Source organism: Charadrius vociferus, unplaced genomic scaffold (genome assembly GCF_000708025.1).
Source record: "Charadrius vociferus isolate BGI_N301 unplaced genomic scaffold, ASM70802v2 scaffold88, whole genome shotgun sequence".
Lineage (NCBI taxonomy): Eukaryota > Metazoa > Chordata > Aves > Charadriiformes > Charadriidae > Charadrius > Charadrius vociferus.
The window spans coordinates 2,259,209-2,281,962 of NW_009649619.1; the positions used below are offsets into that span (position 1 = coordinate 2,259,209).

The window sequence follows — 22,754 nt, forward strand, 5'->3', positions numbered from 1 at the left end:
CAGTTCATTGCCATGGGTCTGCTTTGTTGTAGCAAGAACATTATTCCTATTGGTGTTTCCCGTAGTTGTTAATCAGCTGTACTAATAGACTTCCTGGGACTGTGCTTCCCCCTTCTTCACAAACCACCGTAAGCTCCCCCTTGGCCAATTATCCAATTACAATCTTATCCTGTTAATTTTTTCTATCCTACCTATAGCTCTAGAACTACAGGTAGGTGAGATTTACAGCACTTACTTTATCTAGAAAGTCGTATGTCTTGAAATAGCTCTTTGCAGGAATGAAATCGTTGACTCCGTGCTGTGGAGCAAGTATGTTGGTGCGTTGTTTGTCCTTCTCATGGTCCTCTTTATGTCTTGCATTTCTTGTATGAGTGTCACCCTAGTGTGGTGTGTAGTAAAAACCACCAGAAGCCACCCATTACTTTGGCATGCAGTTCGCTTGCAGTGTACCTGTTGTGACTGTCAGGCTGTTAATTGGAAAGTACAGTAACAGGTGTTATAACAACTTAGGTAGAAAACAATTCTTAGTCTTCATTCTGCTGTTCAGATGAACATGGAGCAATTTGTGTTCCTCCTCCCTGAATTTAGCCACTCTTTGCAGGGAGGCTGAAGTGATGGCAATGCAGAAAGGGGCCTGATTAGAGGCCGAGCTCAGCTTTTATTTTGAAGTCCAAATAGCTCGTTTTTCTGTCCCTCTTCGGGTGAACAGTTTCACTGCAGGGTTTTCTGAGAAGCCAGGGTTGAGTGCATTAGTGCGAATTCCTTTGGAGTAATACCCAAGGAGCCATGGTAATTGTAACCTTGGTGATAGCAGAGAGGAAGGCATATACCTCTGGGGTTAGACAGGGTCCCATCAAACACCAGTGGCAGGGCTGTCACCGACCCACCTGCCCTCAGCCTCCCACCAGGGCCCTGTTAGCAGCTGTGGGACAGGGCCTGCCTGGCCTCCCTTAAGGACACACGTCAGCAGTAAAAACTTATAGATTTGCTCATGCTTACCGCTCGTTTTAGCAGGGGAGCAGTGGCAAGAGTGCACGACAGAGCAGTGGCAGATAATTTGTGGGTACACCATCAACTCCTCATCTTCCTCTTGTTATGGAAGCCCAGCTCCAGGTCCTCCTTGGATGGCACAGACCAAAACGTGCAGGTCGGTGCGTGCCCTGCAGCTCAAGGTGATTCTTGGTGGCTTTGTTTAGGTGCACGGCAGTAAGATGTGCCGCTGCTGGCATAAAGAAATGTTCTACAGGAACATAACCCCTCCCTGCTCGCTTCAGAAACCCAGTTACGTCCTTTAGCTTTTTTCTCTTATGATCCACTCTGCAAGTTTAAGCACTCTATGATACAATTTAGAACTGCTGTGGTGTATTGTTAGTATCAGCTTAGCATGCTGCTCAGCATCATCTTAAATCCATACTTGATTTGTGCTTCTGTCACACCAGTACATAACTAGCTGAAATGCATAGACTGAAAGAAACTCATGATATCCAGCAAGTCACGCCATAGTTTTGAAAAGTCTGTTCAAAAAGCATGTCCTTAGTAAGAATTAGAGCAAGGGTGAGAAAGAAAAATATTAAAGTGATTGTGTTAAGCCTGTGGGATAAAGCAGATGAACAATATATTGCAAGATAAATCATCTGATCCATAGTTGTTGTTCATGACAAATGCAATATAATTGGAATTATTTGGTTTACAAGAAAGGTTATTTAACCCATGGTTCTTCAGTTCTTGGTCATATACTAATACAGTTTCAGCATGATTGTTATTTTCTGTCACTTAGTGGTTGGGGCCATCTCTAGGGAGAAAGATCAGGATTTAAATGCCCACTCAGGTTTTAAAGAGGGCCTTGAGCCCAGGCTTCCTGTGCTGTCACCCGTAACTACTGAGAAAGACGATTAAAAAAGGGTGGGTGATTGGATGTGTTTTTTAATGTTCAGGATCCTGTGCTTTCTTGGGGTTTCTGTGCTGTGAGTATGTGTTTTTTTCATGCCTTGAGCATGCCTGCTGGACTCATTTTTCATAGTTTAGATGCAAGATGACTGATTCTGGCATTGCAGACAGGCTTTGGTGTGAGTTAGGAGGCTTTACATTTAGGAGGCTTTACATTTAAAACCCAAAGTGCCTGTGGACTCTCAGGTACTTAAGCAGAAACCTCAGTCTTGAACTTTAAGCATTTAGCTACCTCTGCTATTTTGGGACCGAGGCACTGAACAGCTCTGCAGTGTTTTCCACATGCAACCCAGATTCAGTAAGCCACATTCCCACTCTTCGTCTGTGTGCTGCGTGCGAGTAGTGACACTGCCACGGTCGTCTGTTCAGCTTCGTTTGACTATAAGCACCGTTTGCTGCTGGAACTGCTTCCCTACGTGCGCATCCCCAGGAACAGAAGTACGTAGTAACAAGCTTGATGTTATAACTTAGAGTAAAGTAGTAGTCGGCACAGAAGCAGAATCACCATTTTGAATTCTAGTTCTCCTTGTAAACCGATTTAACTCTGTTTTCAACGATCCTGGTCAACATGGATGAGGGTCACCTTCTACATCTCTGTCTACTTCTGTACAACTTCAGCCAGACTGTTGTATCTCTCCTTTCCCATCTTGTATGTTGTCAAAATGTCAGCCTAGCTCCATCCCGGGTGCAATGGGGAAAGCTCCTGAAAAGTCTCAAAGGCTTTGGCTAATCAACTTCAGATTCCTATAGATTTAGCTTAGAAAATATAAATTGACAGATGGGATTAAAAACTCTGCTTTTGCCAGGAGCAGATGGTTCTGGGGATCCCTCCAATTCATGCTTGGTGAGTGATGTTTATCAGCTAAATGCAAGATCTGATCGGAAAAAAAAGTATCTTGTAAACTTGTGGAAGTTGACAGCAGATGCCATGCACATCAGACTCTGTGTTTAGAGGGAGCAGTATTTTAGCTACTTTTGTGTCCATGAGGAATATCAGGCAATTGTAATCTCTTGGATATGTTTCTTTGTAACATTGGTGCTTTAGATTGTGAAAGTTTATATCCTGTATGCATTTCCTTTAACCTATTAAATAAGATGGGTGTTGTATATGTTAGCCCTGAACTCAGCTCCTAAAGACTTAACTCTCTACTAGCAGCCTCGGCACTGAGGTTAATATTTTTACATGGAATAAATCCAAATTATTTGTGTACAAAATACATCACTGATGTAATTTACTCTAAAAGTAGTGTTTTTCAGATGCACAACTGTTCTGTGATCATAAGCCCGTATATTGAAGTGCTTAAAATACCGCACTAGGAACCATACTGATCATAGGTGAAAAATCAGCATCATCTTAGAGAACGAGCTTTGCTTTTCCAGTGTTCTGAGTCTGCCTTTTCTCTTCCCGCAGCTTGTGGATGTGACCTGGCTCAAGGAGGATTTTTTGTGAGACAGGGAGACTACATCTGTACTTTGGACTACCAGAGACTCTATGGCACACGGTGCTTCAGTTGTGATGAATTCATTGAGGGAGAAGTGGTCTCAGCACTGGGCAAAACCTATCACCCAGACTGTTTCGTGTGTGCTGTCTGCAGGTATGTTTTCTACATGAAGTTACATTTCATTTGAAAAATAGATTTTGAAAGACCAGTGCCAGGCGTGCAAACTTACAGCCTATAGATGGAAAAAAAAATCTGTTTTCTTTCATCAACTCCTTAAAAAGTAGCAGAATTTAAAAAAAAAAATGTGCAAATTCTGGGGCCCTCTTGTTCTTTTTTTTTTCAAATGCTTTTTCTGTTATATGGTATCTTATGTGTGAGGTTTTCAAAGTACTTGAGAAACTGCCACTGCCTCTACTGTCAGATCTTTTGCCCCAAATGTTACTTTATTTCTCTCGTGTCTGCTATTTTGTCTTTTGTCGACTGAAATTGCAAAGGATTCCAAAGTCAGTGTCTGAGTGTTCAGCGAGCTGAGTGGATAACATATTGATAGATTTAAATTGGAGTCTTACAGTGCTGCTTCCCAGAAACTCCGATAGTCATTTAAAATAGGACAGAAAGGTTCTGGACTCACAAATGCTTACATATGTGTTGAATTTCACCGAGACCTCCAACAGCCATGGAGGTGACAAGTGACACGGCACGCAAGATTTTCCCCTGCTATAGCCCAGTGTAGTTCAGTGGGATCATTTCCCACGTGGGTATGTGCAACGTTGCGAGCCAGTGTTGGTGGGGATGTTTGCAGGCTCTGCACTACAAGTGATTGATGTCTGTTTGACCTGCATCTTAGTCCTCTTCTGTGGAAATCACACAAATCTGTTGAAGACTTCAGGAAGAAACTTTTAAGTCCACCAAACCTACAGGAAATGTGCTGTTATAGCAGTTTGGAGCAAATGGAAATGTTGTAATACTTTCTCTGGCTAAACTTGAGCCTTTAGCAGTACAAGAAAAGTAACCCCACGTTCAAAGGGAAACCACAACGGGGCACATTGTAGATGCTATATGTGCTGATGCCTCATTCAGGTGACTGCGCGGTCCAAAACCAGCATGTCGGTGTTGCTGTGGCCATCTGCCAGCCAAATCTGCCCAGCTCGTAGGGCTGCTGAGCTCGGATACCTACCTGCACTGATGTAGAAGCAGGATTTCAAACTCCACAACAGCTGTGGTTCATGGCAGAATCTCAATTTAATATATCAGTTGCAGGAATAATTAAATAGCCATGTTAAGGGGGAAGACTCTAACAATGACAAGCCTTTATTATATTAAATTGTGTCTGTACAAGTTTTGCTGTGTTTGATAGGAGGTTTTTTCCTTTTGGATACTTTCAACAGACATGAAGAGTAAAGGTAACAAAAAAAGCCTAAAATCATCTTTCTTTTCTTTTCTTAAATAGGAGGAAAAATTATTTAATTGGGTAATTGTGGATCTCATGAGTTAACTGCTGGCTGCACATGCTTTAGCCTGTCAGTATTACAGCTCTTCTGGAGATGAGCACAGCTAATTCTTGGTACCTTTCTTCTTAAGGCTACTACCTTCTGTAAAGTGAGGTACTTCTTCATTTAAGACAAAAAGAAAAACTGGATGATTCCATTTTCCTGCTAGATGTGCTTATATCCTCAGCCACACCATTAGCGTTTAGCATTCAGGCACAAATTATTTACTGTGTGTTACTGTACGTAGCAGCTTGGAACCTAACTTAGGTTTCGGTCAGGCTGTTGGATATACTAACCTCCTCCTGTAGTTACTCAGTCCTTCAGCTGATAGTTTGGAGCTTGGTGGTACAATTTGTCTCATCTCCCTGGAAATTCAGAATAATTTTCTGTATGACTAAACTATTTATTCTTAAGTACCTAACAATTCAGGTGAGCTGAATTGCAATACAGTGAAAATACTCACTAGAACATGCTACAAATATCCTGTTTATTGAAGACATGCTAAAGCTTTTAAAAATGAAGCTCCTGATACAAGTAATTAATATTAAAAAAAAAAAAAAATCAGAGATGTTCTGTAAACTTCTGTATAACTAAATAGTTGGATTACAAGCTATTTCACTGATGAAGTTTCTAATTGCTGCTGTCTAAAACTTCAGTAAGAAGATGTGGATCTGCTTCTGTTGCTTTCCTTGGAAGGACACACAAATTCATGTTGTCTTCATCAGAGCCAACTAATGCCCTGCTGACTAGCCGGATTCAATTAGTGTCTCCCAGGGGGATTGTAACACTGACTTGTGGTGATGAGCAACAGAAGAATCCTGTCATCTGTTTGTAGTAAAAAAAACTGGACCAGGTCCTCAAGTGCTTTAAATCAGCATTACTTCAATTACCCCAGCCTTTGCAAGCTAGGCATAATTTATTTTTTTGACGGGAAAGAGAGTCCTATCTAAACATCATCAACATTTATTTTGTTGAGTGATATCTTCAGTAAAAATAAGGTGGGTAGGCTGTAAAACATGTCATTTAAGCAGAACAAAGAACCTTTTTGTGTTGTTTCAAAAAAATAAATATTAAAAAGCAAAAACAATAGAGCTATTTGATTTGAAGTACAGGATTATAAAGCACTCTCCCTTGGCATTTTCTGTGGTGGGAAGAGTCAGGAGTACAGCTTGTCTCCTCATTTCTTACAGATGGGCAGAAACCTTAAGTAATGGGCCAAAAGCTCGTGGGCTGAGGCAGTTGGCTGATCACACAAACTGCGTCTGACGCTGCCTTTTACAGCTGGACTTTAATGTGGGTGCTGTGTTAGAAATTTGGTTTCCGGAACGGTGTGAACTTGAGAGGTGATGACGGCCTAGTGGTGGGGCTGATCCTGCTCTAATGGAAACCAAGCAAGGCTCTTACTGACTGCAGCAGGAAAGCACTGGCGGCGGAAGGCACTTTGCACTGGTGACACGGGTCTCCAGAGTGTTGCAGGATTGTTAAGTGCTTTAAATGAGCACTTCTATGACCTGTATTTCTGTAGCTCTGAAGTAACGCTTTTAAACTGTTCCTGCGTTGAATTGTAAACCAGTGACAGTAGCAACTCCTTTTTTTCTTATTTTCAGAGAAGACAAGATTTGAATAGAAACTGGTGGGAAGGATATATTGCTTCAGACGGTAAAATCAGTGAGGGAATCTAATGTGCATACAGCTAGCTGGAGCAGCGGGGGAAAGCGAGTATCATAAGCCCGTTCATTTTCTGGAGCTCCTGATATTCCTGCTTTTGAGTGCCACATGGCCCAGTGTCGCAGAAAAGAGCTGTGTTCCCTGGTGTCCTCTGCACTGCATCCATCAGCTGCTGCCCTCCTCTCTGAAGAAGGTTGTGCGTCAGAAACCCAACGCATCCCTGGGTGTCCCTTGGGACTCAGATGCTATTGCCCGGGGCTGCCACAGGTCAAAGTGTGAAAAAAATGAATTAGTATTCAGAGAAAAACGGTTAAAAATGAAGTATAAGGTATCATCCTGTGTGATTGTTTATCTTGCATTGGGCAGTTTGCTCCTAAACAAATGTAGTTTTTAATTGTGTGTTTGCTTTGCTGATGTAAAGATTGAGGGTTTGGCCCCTTTTCCCAACACTGTTTATAGTCCAGTGAAATGGTTTTCTGCTGTTGTGTTTCATGATGATAATGCCTAAAACTAGGGGTGAGTAGAAGAGTAACAACATAGATTAGAAAACCATTGCATATGCAGTGCTTACTTATTCTTACGGTTTCATTAACTGGAAGTGGCTGTGCCCTGCAGAGGGCTGCCAAAGACATTTCCTTCACATGTTTGTAAAAGTGAAATAGAAAGAGGGAGAAAATTAAGGCTATGTGTAGCACTAGAAGCTGAGTTTTATTAAAATTGTGCACGCAGCTCTCACATGGGTGTCAGAGACAGGACTGTACGGCTCCCAGGGGTGTCTGATGCAGGATGGCAAAGGGCAGGAAGGGGAGTCTTTCAAAAAGCAATGGATAATCCTACCTGTTCTAATACTTTTGAAAATGGAATTTTCAGGAGAAGTCTTAGTGTTTTAATAAGTTATACAGATGTATTAATACATCTATGCCGACTATACATACATGGTCTGTATGGTCTGCAGAAGGTTGTACTGTATGTAGGCTCTGTATTTGATATCAATGTTACTGCCACGCTGTGTGTGCATAGGGTATCAAAAGTCTGGGGTTTGGTTTTAAGGGTTAATGTAATCGGTAAAGTTGGGAGTATTGTTTATTTACCCAGTTGGAGGAATGTATATAATAGTTATCTATTGCATTCAATATTCTTTTAATTAAAGGTTGGAAAAATGTAGCTCTTACTTAAGAGTCAAATTGTCCTTCTCTCTTCACCATTTACATGTCACAAAAAGCTATATTTTTCCAACCATTAATTAAAAGAATACTGAAATTCAAGGGATAACTGTTATATACGTTCCTGGGGGAATTAATTAGCATGTATGTTCCAGGTTAATAACCAAACAGGTACATGTTCGCTCTACAGAATTTGAATATCTGAGTTCAGTATTTTGTCTGAATTTGGGAAGCTTTGTCTTGAAGCAGCGTATCAGCAGAAGTTGAATATGTGCCATGCTGAGGTGAATGATGTGTGGAGGGGCAAAAGGCAGTTATGTATTCTTCAAGGGGTTTCATGCCAAATCCAAATCTAAAACTTCTCTCAATCTGTTTCTATTTCTGTTATCTTCAGGAAGGTAATTAACTGTGGCCGGGCAGTTGAATATAAAAATTCGGAGAACGGAAAGCTTTCTTTTTTCTGACAATGGGTTTTATAGTCCTACATACAACATTGTTCTTTCTAGAAAGAAGCTGAGGGCTTTTGTGTATGTATGTCTTAAGAAATAAGACAATACTGAAAATTAGAGGTTAAAATTCACTTTGTTCTGGAATGTAGCAGTTATGTCAGACATTTTGAATGTGCTAAATCTTTTTAATTGCTCATTTTTTTTAGCGCTGCTGAATTTTGAAAGAGTTTGGTTCCCACTTAAGCAGTACTGGGTACTTCGTAAAGCAGCTCATGACACATGCTTCTTCATCTGGATGTTGAGGACAACAGTTTGATATCAGACTGAGTGTTCTTGGCATTTTGATTCTAAACCAAATACATTTATCAATGTATGGTGCTTTCTGAACAAGGGAGTCTTGCTGTCCTGCTCTTCATGTTTACGCATGGAACATACATATTACCCTAGAGTCATGTAAGATGGAAGGGATCTGTGGAGGTCCTGTGTTCCAGCCCCTGGCTCAAAACAAGTCCAGTTCGAGCAGGCTGCTGAGGGCATTGTCCTGTCACATTTTAAATATTTTTAAGGATGGAGATCCTACAAACTTTTTGCACAGCCTGTTCTAACATTTGAGCACGCTCATGGTAGTTGGTTTTTTTTCTCCTTATAGTGAGTTGGCGTTTCCGATGTTCCAGCTTATGTCTGCTACCTCTTGTCCTTTCACTCTGTACCTCTGGTGAGAGCCTGGCTCTGGCTTCAAATACGTGTCTTCACATGGTTTTAGACATCAATTAAGGTTCCCCTGAGCATTTTAAGGCTGAACGAGCCCATCTCCTTTAGCCACTGCTTATGTGTCCTGTGCTCTGGCTGTGGACCTAGCCACCTCCACTGGGCTCCCTCCAGTAAATCTTGTCCTGAGGAGCCCAAAAATGGTACGCACTGCTCCAGATGCAGTCTCTTAAAAGATGAGCAGGGGAAAAGATCACTTCCCTGGACCTGCTGAGTACACTAATGCAGCCCGGTATGCAGTTGGCTGCCTTTGCCTCAGGGACACTCTGCTGACTCACATTCAGCTTGGCTTCCGCCAGGACTCCACATCTTTTTATGCTTTCCAGCTGATTGACCCCCAAGTTGTACTGGTGCATGGGGCTATTCCTCCCTGGGTGCAGGACTTAGCATTTGCCCTTGTTAATATTCATGAAGGCAGTAGGTAGCAAGTAATGCCCACTTTGTCTCTTCAGGTTTAACACCCTGGGTCAAATTCATCCCTATGGAGCAACCTTGAAGGGTGTGATCGTATCAGGTACAAATTAGAGCAGAATTTGATCCTGTAGGTCCTTAGGTTGCAGTCTGACATTACACCTGACCCAGTGTAACTGCAGTCTGCTACAGAAATGAATAGCTTTGCTGTCCCCACAACCCTGATCGTATGCTTCTATTAATTTTCTTATAGCAAATTTAGTTGACTGTTCAGCCACGGAGTCAGATCATCAACTTACAGAACAGAAGGGCGTCCATCTGCTCTGAGAAAAAAAATAAATATTTTCTTTTGGCCCAGAAAGCCTCAATGACTTGCCCACAGCTGCGTAAGTTGAGGCATGGTGCAGAGAAGGACAAGACCAGGACCAGACCTTTCAGTGTCAGCACACAGTTACCTTGGATTAGGCTGATGGTGGTTTGATGTTTTGCAATATAATTTTGTTGGTCAGCTCCAGTTGTCTCTGGGTTTACAAATATTGTGGGCAGGTGGATAAAATAAAATTCATGGGGAAGTGAATCATAGAAGATGCATTAAAATCCTACAAGTCATTTCAGAGAGCTCCTTTAAAGATGTTCTTAATTCTCCTTTTAAAAATAGATTAGCCAACTGTGAAAATCACACTGAATATTTTTAAAAGGATAAGTAGCTAATTAAAACCCATACATAGCAGTGTTCAGTGGGTGACTGGTTGAGAGATGTCATTATATTCAAAGGCAGATACACTGCTCTTAACCTACAATGCTATTTATAGTCCTGCTCACAAGTTAAAGAACTCAGAAACTGAAACCTCTTTAATTGACTGTTATCACCTTCTGTTGTGCTTTCACTCGTACCAGTGTTGAAATCCTCGCGTAGGGCTGCTTGTGAAAGGTAGAGGTCAGAGGTTACAGAAATACTGGCAAATGTGTTGCTTACGAATTCTCGATTCCCAATGAACGAAATAGTGAAGCAAACACCGAGACTTAATTACGAGTTTAGAAGGCCAGTGAGGGAGGGCAACGTCTGCCTATACCTTTGGGCAGACGTCCAAGGACGATTTCCCTGCTTTTATAGAGCAAGGTGTCTTGCAGATGTGAAAAACTTAATAGAGAAGTGAAATTGTTGCCCTCTCCCCTCTGAATGGAAGGGCGCAGTGAATAGTTACTCAACTTCCAGAAAATAGACCAAATAAGATACATTTATGGGGTAGGAAAGCCTCCACCAGGCTCACCCCAAAGGAGGCTCTGTGGCACGCTGTGGTGCCTGTGAGCTTTGGCATGATTTGTGGGTGTCATCTAACTGTCTCTGTCTTTGTGTAGTAGGGAGTCAATCATCCTATTCCTCTCTAAGTTTTAACTGTGTTTTCTTTCAGATTGTTTAATTGCCTAATGTAGCTGAGCCAATTCAAGTGAATAATCCCTACTTCTACTTTACTTAATACTTGGTGCATCTGTTTCAGGTGGGCATCTGTGTTCAGCTGGAAGTTCAGCTGGATTTTTGTTAGGTAAATCACTGAGTCAAAAAATACATTAACTTTCTGCCTCTAATATACTAGATACAAGAATGCTCAGTAGTTGTGGTACTTTTTTAGAGCAGTGAATCATTCATGGCTTCCAGGACGTCATCATCTCTAGGATTATTAATGGTGCAAAGCCTGCTGTTTTACTGAGACATCTCATGAGCGTCCAGTTGGGTCATTAGCTCAGTTCCCAGTCTTGTTCCCCAGAAAGTGTATGGCAGACCATACTTGATGGTAATATCCTGCCAAGGGCATGCATAAGCATGAAAGATACTGGGGCCGTTGTATGGCAATGTAGTTGTGTGATTGTATCTGTGGAGCAGGTTACCATTTGGGGTGGGGTGGGGGCTTTAATTCAAAACAGATTATCAGTGCTCATAATAAATATATGGGTGTCTGTAAATCGAGATGAGGTGTCTTCCTAAAAACACATAGGAGGTCAGTTACAAGTTCTTGTCTCAGTTCTGGAATAGTTGAAGTTCCTTTGCTTGTGCCTTCCCAGTTCAATCAATAGTGTTTAGTTCTAGACTTGATTTTGTAACATTTTATTAAAACAAAAACATGATTGAACGATATCTTTCACATTGGCATTAGAAAACTAGGCTAGCATTTGAATTATATCACTCCATTGTTAAGACAGTTTTTGGTAATTAGTCATTAATTGTCAATATCTATGTAGAAGTGTGTCACATTTGGTAATTTTTATTTGAATGAATGTATGTTCATGTCTAGAGGTGCTTTCCAACCTCAACTGTTCTGTGATGTTCGTGAAACCCTTTTATTATTCCATATATTAGAAGGCTCCATGACTTTAAGCGGTATACAAATCCATTGTGAATAACAGTTATTTACAGTTATCCTAAACAGCTATTCTGAAAAGAACATTTTTGGTTTTTTATACGTAACACAGGAGCTTGCTGCTGCTGGATTGCTGTAGGACGGGAGAGACGTACTGCTCATGGGAGCAGTGTGGCTCCGGAGTGTCCTGTTTGCAATACTGTAGACAGTGTTGTCATCTTCTGATCGGGTTTATTGAGTAAAATTCACGGTACAAAATCCTCTCTTGAACAGGTGGAAATTTAGAACTCCTGGATCTGTACTAACATGGCGTTGGGCCTGTTTGTACCAGCACCACACATGGAACATTTACTTGTGTCAAAGAGCAGGATAATTTTAAAGGCTATTTCCATAAAATATTTTTCCTTAGCTTAACTTTAGGTAAGTAAGAAGGTAGTGAGTATTTGGAGTATTAAGTCATTAGTGAAGGAAAAAAAAAGGTGAAAAGCAGAATTCGTTATCAGATATCCAAAGATACAACAATATTTAAACTCTACGTGTCCTCATAATTTTTAAAGTATTGCCTGTGGTCCAAAATGGATGACAGTGTTGAACACTTATTTAGCTGGTTTAAAATAGATTTTAGTAACATTATTTAGAAACAAAGGAGAGCGTTGCTTTCTTTCTCTTTTTAAGTAATAAAAAATTTCTTTTAAATGCAACACATGTAAAATAAGCTCTTGGCTGGTTTAGCGACCAAATAACGTTTATGCTTAGCAAGAAGTATCTGTGCAGCTTTTGTAGTGAAGATAACCTCTCAACTGGTATGAATTTGATCGTTTTTGTGGGGAACGTCATGCAGAGTTTTAATGAAATGTTAATGAAATAATCTGATCAGATGGACTTCTCCACGAGGCAGAAGGCTCGCGTTATGTTTGCGCCCCTCTTAAGCCACATTTTGATAGCTCACTTGGGATTTAGTTGGACGTGAGCTTTGGGTGGAGTGAAATGTGTTTCCAAATCCTCACCATCCTTTGCTGCATTATGAAGTGATTTGTCCATCTGGTCCTGTTAGAGAAAAAAACTCAGTAGTTTTTGTGTGTAGACAAGAAAGCTTACAGCAGAAAGCTTTTTGTTTTAAGGACATTGATAAAAAGGAAGGATTTAATTAAGTGTAAGGAGAGCTGTTGTTGAGTAGAGCAAGCAAGTAATGTACTTCAGTTTTTATAAGCGGGATAGATTTTCTCCTATGAGAGTTCACTGACATTTGCTTTCTGAGCATATAGATTAAGAGAAGGATTTTGATATGATCAAAGTTGGGAGGCCAAGTGCTGTTTTTTTAATGTATAAAAGTCATCACTCTCATGCAGCATTTTAGCAACATAAAAGTAGCTGCTTTTGCCTGTAATGCCAGTTCTATTTTCATTCTGTAACTGATCCTGTTAGTGATCAACCCTTGCCTGATACTACATTTCTGAGATACACAAGGATTTGGACTTAAGTATTGTTTAGTATCTTCAGATTTATTTTTTTTCCTAAGTAGCTGTAACATCTGCATTTGCAGTTGCCTGTTTGGTATGTCCCTTTGACACTTCAGCCTCCAAGTGGCTGAAGAACTGTGAATGAGAACTGAGCAAATAGAGAAAAAGAAACCAGAGCAATAATCAGTTCCTTTAAGGGAAGATACTTAACTTTGATAAAGATGTGAGACTGTAACCTGTTTGCTTTTGCTTCCTCTGTTGTAGGCTGCCTTTCCCTGCAGGCGACCGGGTAACTTTTAACGGGAAGGAGTGCATCTGCCAGAAATGTTCCCTGCCCCCTTCCAGCAGCACCGGCTCTTTCCCCGTACAGAACCTGCGGAGTAAGTAGGGGTTTCTGCTCTTAACTGTTGGTACTTCTTAGTCTGCAGAGGGTTTAAGGACACAATTTTAACTGTAATTCTTACCACTATGCTGCTTAAAAGGTGTCAAGAAATACAAAGTAGTCATTTGAAAAAGTGATGGTTTTCTGAGAAGTCTGATATTAAAGAGAAACACAAATGGTGCCATTATAGTGTTAAGAGTACACAGAACCTCACAGAACATTTGATTACAACTGGAGTAAATCAAATTATGAGGAGAAAGGCGTGATAAAGATGTTAATATTTTTGAGGATTTAGTCCCACTCTGGCTAAAATAAAATCCAACATGATATTTAATCATTTGTAAGTGTTCCAGGGTTGCTTTGGAAAATATCAGTGTCAGGACTGCATGGCTAAATACTACCCAGGAAGGGTTAATATATGCAATGTGACCAGAGGGACATTTGCCTTGACCTCAATTGACTGTCGTGTGCAATCAGAAGATACAAATACCGCAGAGAAGAAATGTGTTCTTTTGATAACACCTTTTTTTGCAGCAGATCATACAGTGGCATTGCTGCTCTGAACTGTTGCTCTGCTGATTTGTGCACAAGGAGCTGCCACACTTTAACATTCATCCACGGCCTATGTGGAATTAAACATCAACAGCAATTCATTTGAACAGCAAAACCAGAAATATTTTTAACGACTGTCATGTTGCATCGGGCTGGATTTGACATGGCTGAGGAAAGGGGCCCCATAGATTTCTCTCCTTTGTATATAAGGAATTCAGCTCGCTTCAGGGAGAAATTTCTTCTTTTTTTTTTTTTTCTTTGTTTTTTCCCCACATCTCTCTTTTTACAGAATTTTTCACCATCTCCTTTCTCCAGGTTGTCAGCCAAAGCTGCTGTGTGAATGCAGTGAGAGATGCTGTGCCGATTCCTCTCTTGCTAATGCTGTTCTCTTCGGGGACGGGATGGCCCCCTCTCTTAGGTGCTTTCTCTTGTCACTTATTCCAGGGATGGATCATCCTCAGCCATCTTCGCTGGCTGCATTTGCAGATCCATACTTTAATGGCCTATCATCTGTTTGTCTCCTTGTCATATGGGAAAAGTGGCTTTGACTTTAATGGAAATTATTTGCTTGGTTGAGTACTGACAGAACAACTTCATTTGATTATCTGTGACACAGAATCCTTTAATGTACTTACATTCCCTTTCTCTGTACACATCCCCCCCCCCGAGAGTTTTTCTTGTGCTGCATTTCCCCAGCTCTCTGGGGCCGCTGCACCGAGCCTCCCCACTGCACAGCTACCTGCAAACCTCAGCAAACCACTTGCCTCAAAGGGAAGGAGCACTGGAAGCAGATCGTTGTGGCAAAGCCTGATCTTGGAAAGCAAAAATTTAGATTTCCCCCGAATAAAATCTCAAAGAGATGCAAGTATTTAAACATCAAATACAGGTCTGCTTTAAAAGTCACTAGAAATGAAAGAAATCTTGCTTGCCATGGGTTTCAGTGGATTGAAATAAGACTGTTGGTTCAAACCTGGCTATCTGCCACACCATAGACTAGACTTCTAAAATAATTTGATTTGGTCTTCACCTGAGACTTTTCCAACTCTACTTCTCAAACGATGCAGTCATGGAGGTGAGCTGACAGCTACCATGGCTTCTTAAAGGGCAGACTGACGTCTGTATCTGGTCTGCAAGTAAATTTTGCCATGATATTGCCAGGATCCCAGATAAATATCTTTCTTACCCGTGTAGACTATGTCTGTTCTTATCTTTTCCTTACTGCATTTCCCCAGTGTCTTGCAGCGCTGCTGCAGGGCAGCATCTTTGGATTTCATGGTGACATGCAGCGCCCAGCTGGCCCAGGAGCCGCAGAGCTCATGGGCTTCAGGAAATTGGGTAGCAATGGTGCTATCCCTCCTTGCTAGGGGGAATAGAGCTTTGATGGGTCAACGGGAAGCATTGCAGCCTCAAATATGTGGAGGTGTGTGCGTGTATAATATAGCAGGATATGTCAGAGCCTGACCAATGACAATATACAGGAAATTAACCCAATACCTAAAAAGATAATAAAGAATTTGGGAAACATTCTGATTAATATGTAATATGTGAGAGAGCAATGTATAATAACAGTTGTTTTCCAAGCGCTTACTAATCCTTAGGCTGGCACCAGTGTTTCAGGAATAAACAAGCAGTGTCAGAGACATCTTGGTTGGACTGGAAAACGGGAAGTCCAGAATAGCTGTCTGTAGCTATGCTGCATATTACACAACGCAATAAATGGCGTTAGTGTCTCCTTGTTTTAACAACAGCCTTCTTGGAAAAGACCTTAATGCTTTAAACAAACAATTCTTTTTATAAAAGAACAGTAGTGCACAAAAATACGTGACTTCAAGCAAGCTGAGTCAAGGAGCAAGTCGTATGTTGACCTGTTGTTACGTTGGCTTTGGTCTTGGCTCAGAACTGCCTGATATGTACTATGTATGATACTCGTCAGCCTATTTATCTCTGACTTGACCTCAAGAATGCTTTCAGGAGATCTCTTGGGACTCATTGAGCTCCCAACATTACTGTCCCTTCTGACCAGTCCTTCTATTTTCACCCTCCCACTTTGGTGTTGACCTCCTTTATACACTACATTTGAAAGAAGTGAAAAATGTCAAATATTTGCTTTTTGCCCGAGTCCTTGAATTTTTTATTATTATATAAATACCTAGCTACCTGTTTTGTTTCTTTTATAAAACGCTAGCTGTGAAAACCTCTTGTGGCAGTGTTGATGTTGAGAGAGTACTTGGGGAAGATTATCAACATGTAGCAGCCAGTTAATGTGTTCTGCAGAGTTATTGGTTGAAATTAGGTGAGTCACCAAAGGATGCTGCATCCAAGACAGGAAGACAAGGACATTGCATCAATAGGCACTGTCGGCATAGCAACCACAATATTTGTTTTTAATTATCTGGAACTTAACAGAGAAAACAGCAGTTAGCAATAAAAAAGTAGCTCACAAAATGCTGCTTTCCAGCTCACCCAAGCTTAAACCAGATGAAAGGTGAATAACATCTGAGCACACAGTGTTGTATTAAATTTGTGAAATAAACTCACAAGCAGTGAGATTAAATTAGATTACCAGATGAACCCCTGGTGCAGGGAAGATCACAAAAAAAAAAAAAATCTGATTGCTGTTAGAATAGATACTGCTGTATTTATTGTCTTGTGGGACTCAATCCAGGCACACACCCAAATGTTCTCTTTTATTAGCAAAACTCAAATGTTCTGATCTCTGATGCACACTCTTGTGCTCGGCTTGTTTCCCTGTATTGGTGCTCTTAGGGTGATATTAGAGAGACATATTATTACTCCCGTAATCCGTTCCAAATCCACTAGAGGAAAATAAGAACTATACTTTATTGTTATACGCTCAGAAATTAAACATTTACAATTGCACTAACAGCGTCTCAGTAGGGTCACGTAACCAACTAAATAGAAACTTAAATCAGAAAGTTTTTAAGAGAACTGTTTAAATCTTTTAATGAGGTCCGATGTGTGATGTTATTTCTTAATAACTAGATAAATCTTTTTAAATGCTTTTGTGTATCTTTCTCTTCCATGCAAGTCATTCTCATGTGTTTTTTCTTTTCTTGCATCTCTAAATGACTCTTCAAATGTCTTCAGGGTTTGCCTTTTCTCTAGCAAGTTGTTGTATACATTAAGAATTCCAAAAAAACACCCCACATGTTTTCACATAAGGTGGAAGATACAATCATATGGAGGATTGGAAGGTTTACTGAGATACTGATGCTGTAATAAGTTTATTACTGATGTTTATCCCTACTTTTCAGCATATTCTGATTATTTTAATGTTTTGTAAGAAAATTATACATAAATTGGAGTCTGTAGGGAGTGAAGAGTGAATGAGAGCTGGACTCTGTAAGGGTAATAGAGGATTCATTTAGGATACAGAGAGCTAGGTTCAAATCCCATGTCAGTATAGCTTCCATAAACAGAGCCCTCACTGGTGGACTGTTGGACTTGGATGCTAAGAGTGGATTTGGCTTTTACTACCATAATCAAAAATATCCATGAGTAAAAAACAAACAAACAAACAAAAAACAACCAAACCCCTAAAAAAGTCTTGTCCTTCCTCAATTACTTTTTCTGAAGAGTATAGCTACTTCCCGCATAGCTTGTTTAACCAACATAGTTATGGCTATCCAGGTACCACGTGTTTTGCATTTAATTTTCCTTGCAAATTTTTGAAGCTTTATATAAGTGAATGTTTATAAATAATAAATATAGAAGTTAATTTCTATAAGTAATAAATATATAGCTAGCCATCACTTCCACATGTCGCAATGTCACTATGACTCAGGAATTTGTAATGCCTCTCAGGTATTGGTGTATTTTTCCTGATTACAGAAGTTTGCATCAGAATTTCGGCTTAGTTTTTTCCACAGCTGCAAAAAGAATTTTGAACTGTGAGTAAAGGCTTTGGACCCAGAAGCTAAGTCTGATATGGAGGTTCAATTATTCATTTTAATTTCATGACTTTTAGGTATTTTATGTATTTATTTATTTTATTTTATTGGGCTGATTTGTGATGCTTGAAAATTTAATCAGCAGAACTTTGTATCTTTTAAACACAGTATAAATGAATTAAAATAAAACCTAAGTCGCTAGGAAGCCTGAGTCATTAATTTTTTTTCTTTGAATGATTCATGTCTCTAACGATGTTATGCCAATATTAGGGCAGCACCACTTGTCACCCATCAGTGAGCTTTAGAGCCTGCACGAGCAATTACTAGGACACCAATGGATCCTCGTACCGCAGTAAACAGTGTTGTTGCGTGACCATCTAAAGCGTGTCATTCTCTCATATTGGATTTTTTCCCTTGCAGATTGTGGGGGCTGTGGTTCAGAAATAAAAAATGGGCAGTCACTGGTTGCCTTGGACAAACACTGGCATTTGGGCTGTTTTAAGTGCAATACATGCGGCAAGCTACTGAACGCAGAGTACATCAGCAAGTAAGTTGAGTGGAGGATTATTTTCCTTTGCTTTCAGTGTTCTTTTAGTACCAAATAATTAATTCAGCATTGCCTATCCTTTAATTTGTGTTTAGCGGTGTTTGGAGATATATAAAAGATTAGAGATTATTACCTAAATTATTATCTAAATTGTAGGAAATAGAAAAATTCAAATTAAGAGAAGTAGAATTTGTCCTTTTACCTGAAATGGGACTTGTCAAAACTATAGAAAGGCAATGGGTGGAGTATGCCCTTAGTTATCTATGTCTGACTTTGCTCTATGTGATGCTGTAATGTGAACAAGCAGATGTTATCCTTTCCATGTGTTTCACATAAACAAAATTGTTCTCAAAAAATTGATTAAGTAAGTACATATCATGCTTTTGAGCTGCTCCAGAGCCTTGTGCTGTCAGATTTGGACTGAATGTGATGATAGCGATGAGAGGCAGCACAAAGTACACACACAGACCAAGTCCCATGTCAACACTCATATCAGTCCGGTGAGATACAGGGCTTTCACTGGCCAAGGCACCTGGGATTAATTTCTCCTTCAGAGAAGTGTGTTGATATGATGAAATTTTCCTAAACGGTTAAGTAATTCAATCACCAGTGCCCAGAGATGATGGAGTTTCAGAGCCGATGTCCCACTGACTTTCAACAATTCTTTGGATTTAGATTAATACACGTATACATTTAATTTCACAGCTTGCACTGGAGGCTGAGAAAACAGAATTTAATAAAACGGTGTTCTTAAATAAGGTTTTGCATTATATCAAATGTTATGCTACTCTGCTGTATTTTGGTACAGTGCTCTTTTTGCTTGTTATTTAATAATAAACCCTCCATAAATTGTAAAGATATAGTTATTGTGAAATCCTCTTTTTAAAAAAGCTGAATGCCAAACAAAATAATTCAAGAGAAGAAACATCCTTGCTCCAATTAATTCAATTAATTATTGTGGTAACATATAGGTTAGTCTCTGAGCAATCCAACTCGTAGCCTATAAAATTAATTCTTATGTTTCTCCAGAGTAATGTCTAATAAAATTATGCCTCTGCCAATAAATCTGTCTGATCATGGGCTGTTTTAGCAGAGCACACTAAACATTTTACTCTTTTAAATCTGGACCACAAAAATGATCAGGCGGCTGGAACACCTCTCCTATGAAAAATAGCTGGGAAGAGTTGGGGTTGTTCAGCCTGGAGAAGAGAAGGCTCCAGGAAGACCTTATAGCGGCCTTCCAGTACTTAAAGGGGGTTATAAGAAGGATGAGGACAGGGCCTGTTGTGATAGGACAAGGGGTAATGGCTTTAAGCTAAACGAGGGAAGATTTAGACTAGGTACAAGGAAGAAATTTTTTATGCTGAGGGTGGTGAAACAGTGGCACAGGTTGCCCTGAGAGGTGGTAGATGCCCCATCCCTGGAAACATTTAAGGTCAGGTTGGACGGGGCTCTGAGCAACCTGATGTAGTTGAAGATGTCCCTGCTCATTGCAGGGGAGGTTGGACTACATGACTTTCAAAGGTTCCTTCCAACCCAAACTATTCTGTGATTCTGTGTTTAACTTGGACTTTGAAACAGGAGTAGAATCTTCAGTTTCTTCTAGAGCAATTTAATTTTGCTGATTTAGTGGTCTAAATGTAAAATTTTGTAAAATTGTTATCTAAATGTAAAATTAACAAATAGGTTAATTTCAGAGAAATAGCCCAAGTGTTCTGGTTCTGACTTAAAAGCTAGGATTCCTGGTTTTATTCTGTGTATTTTTAAATTGTACATTATCTTAAGTGACTTGTGGTGATGAAATAACTGTTCACATAGTACATGAGCGTACTGCAAGTTCTCTTCTGCTGCTGAGGTTGAAGTCTCTTAGTTATTACTGGCTTCCATGGAGCAGGTTGCCGAGTTGGTTACTTCATGACTGTCTTTAAGCAAGTCTAGTCAAGAATGTCAGCAGACAGGTGTTAATCAAAACTTGGTCAGCTGATAAATTACTTTGAAGTCTAAGCGAAATACAATTAGATGATAAATAAAGAGTGAAAGAATAATACATAGAAATAAGTATTTTTTTTTCCAGAGTGCAAAACACGTGGAAGAATTTGATGAGTAACGCTATCAAAGCAAATGGTGTGAGAGTCTCAGAGACTGTGTGTTGTGACGGGGAGAGGTGATGGCTGAATTCAGTGACAAAGCAGGAAAGTGGGATCATGGTAGACTCTGATAGTTCAGGGGATACCAGCCAGGATAGTTCATTAACTATTCAATTCTTCGCAGAAGTAATAAATACAAGTATTTGAGAGGGGGGAAAGTCCACAAACACCCTGTGAAGTGTTGAAGCATTAACAAATTTTAGCTGTGTAATCTCCCAGTAAACGTGTAGGCCTACCTAAAGTGATCTCTGTTGTTCTTCTCTAGGGATGGCATTCCATACTGCGAAACGGACTATCATGCAAAGTTTGGTATCAGATGTGACAACTGTGAAAAGTATATCACAGGAAGAGTGCTTGAGGTAAGGAGAACCTGTCATTCAAACAGATCTCAAAGTGTAAAAAGGGACTTGCTCTTTTGGTTCTAGTCATATGCTCACAAATTAGTGTTAAAGCAGCAGTTTAATGTTACTTTTGTGAAATACTTGGAACTTTTTCTGTAATTCTTTTCTGTTTCTTCTCTTAATGGTTTGATAATATACATACTCCTTAAACGGATATTTGTGGTACTGGAGAACATTCAGGTAGCAGAAGTAATAAGTGAACGGGTTATCAGGCACATTTTAATACTTACGCTAAATTCCTTTGTAAATTCTGGTCTTCAATTCTGCTTTACCTTCCTCTGAGTTAAGGTGGCACTGCTGAAAAATTAAAATTAATCATTTGAAATGTATATTTTCACCTAGAAATGAACTATGTTGCAGGGATTTTTTGAGTTCGCTGTTTTAGTGCAGGTGAATGTTTATACTTTATGCAAAAGACATTTCTGTATAACTGACTCGGGGTCAGAAATGGATATAGTCCTTTGATGTAAACAGAACTTATCCTTGGATCTAAGTTTATGGTTATCAAATCAATGTTATCATTTATACACTTTATCTTTCTGCCCTTTCCCTGTATCTTGTGAAGCCTTAGCAGTACTGGAGTTAGGAAGAGGTTCCCCAGGGCGGTCAGTTCACTCCTTTTTCTTCATCAGTTAAGAAAGCTTGGAGAAGTCCCACAGGACTCTTCCACCAGAGAAAGATCTTCTAGGAGTCGTACAAAGACTTTTTCCAGAGGTCTCTCTGAAGTGGGAGAGGGAAAAAAGAAGAAAGCATTAAAAAACCTTCAAAAATGTAAGTGGTGACCAGTGGAAGCTGCTACATGTTTTCATGTAGCCTTTGACACTGAATGAAAGGTAGTAAGATGGGGTGGGCTTTGGAGGTGAAGCTAATTAATTTATATTTGATGTGATAAAGAAGAGAGAGGTGAATGCAGAGAGGAGAGTGCCATGGTAAAAGCTCTAGCAAATTTGGGGTGCACTTACCCATAGCAGGTTGCAGGGAGCAATTAATAATAAGATGGGAGAAGAACAGAAGCTCCAGTTTCTCTACTGACTGTTGACTTCACAATAATGTGTTTTTCTGTCCTGGTTCTTGCCTTGAAATGTCTGTACAAAAATGCTCCTTTTATCTGGTAGTATTTTATCTGCAGGATGGTTAAACAACAGCATGTGGTGTGATGTGATTAAGAACTGGGTCTTTACTGTCTATGTGGATGATGAAAAGAAAAAAAAGTTTAAGAGATTTGCATAGTAACAGTGCTGAGTTGGATATGTGGGACATGTGGCTGTATCTTTCATCTAACTGCTTGGTGAGAGTGTACTGAACAGGAGGAGAGTTCCTTGTTTTGGTTATAGATGGACCAATAACAAACTTGAGAAAAGTTAATTCTTTAAAGCTGTTGTAGGAATTTTGCAATGACTGATTACGTCTGTCATTGTAGATCTAGGTGATGTTTTCAGTTAGTGCATGTGTGTCCCCCTTCTCTCCCCTTCACTAATGTTGCTTTGGTGACGGTACTGTAGTACTGATTCTCCGCTTATTTTGGTACTGGTGCAGGCTGGGAGTGAATTTGATTGAAGTCTGTGGCATTTAACTGTGGAAAAAATACTGATGCAACATTCTGAAACCTTTTTAAAAACAAGATGAGGAGAAAGGACTTTTCACGATCAGTAAAAGCAC

The 22,754-nt window shown here is 40.0% G+C and overlaps 1 protein-coding gene across 1 annotated transcript in view; it reads left to right on the forward strand.

The window, feature by feature from the left end:
- Window positions 1–22,754, forward strand: part of ABLIM2 (actin binding LIM protein family, member 2) — a 116,875-nt gene that overhangs the window by 20,040 nt on the left and 74,081 nt on the right. The window contains exons 3-6 of the mRNA XM_009890525.1: window positions 3,359–3,542; window positions 13,420–13,535; window positions 18,421–18,547; window positions 20,960–21,053. Coding sequence (XP_009888827.1) covers window positions 3,359–3,542; window positions 13,420–13,535; window positions 18,421–18,547; window positions 20,960–21,053 — 521 coding nt within the window. The remainder of the gene's footprint in view (window positions 1–3,358; window positions 3,543–13,419; window positions 13,536–18,420; window positions 18,548–20,959; window positions 21,054–22,754) is intronic.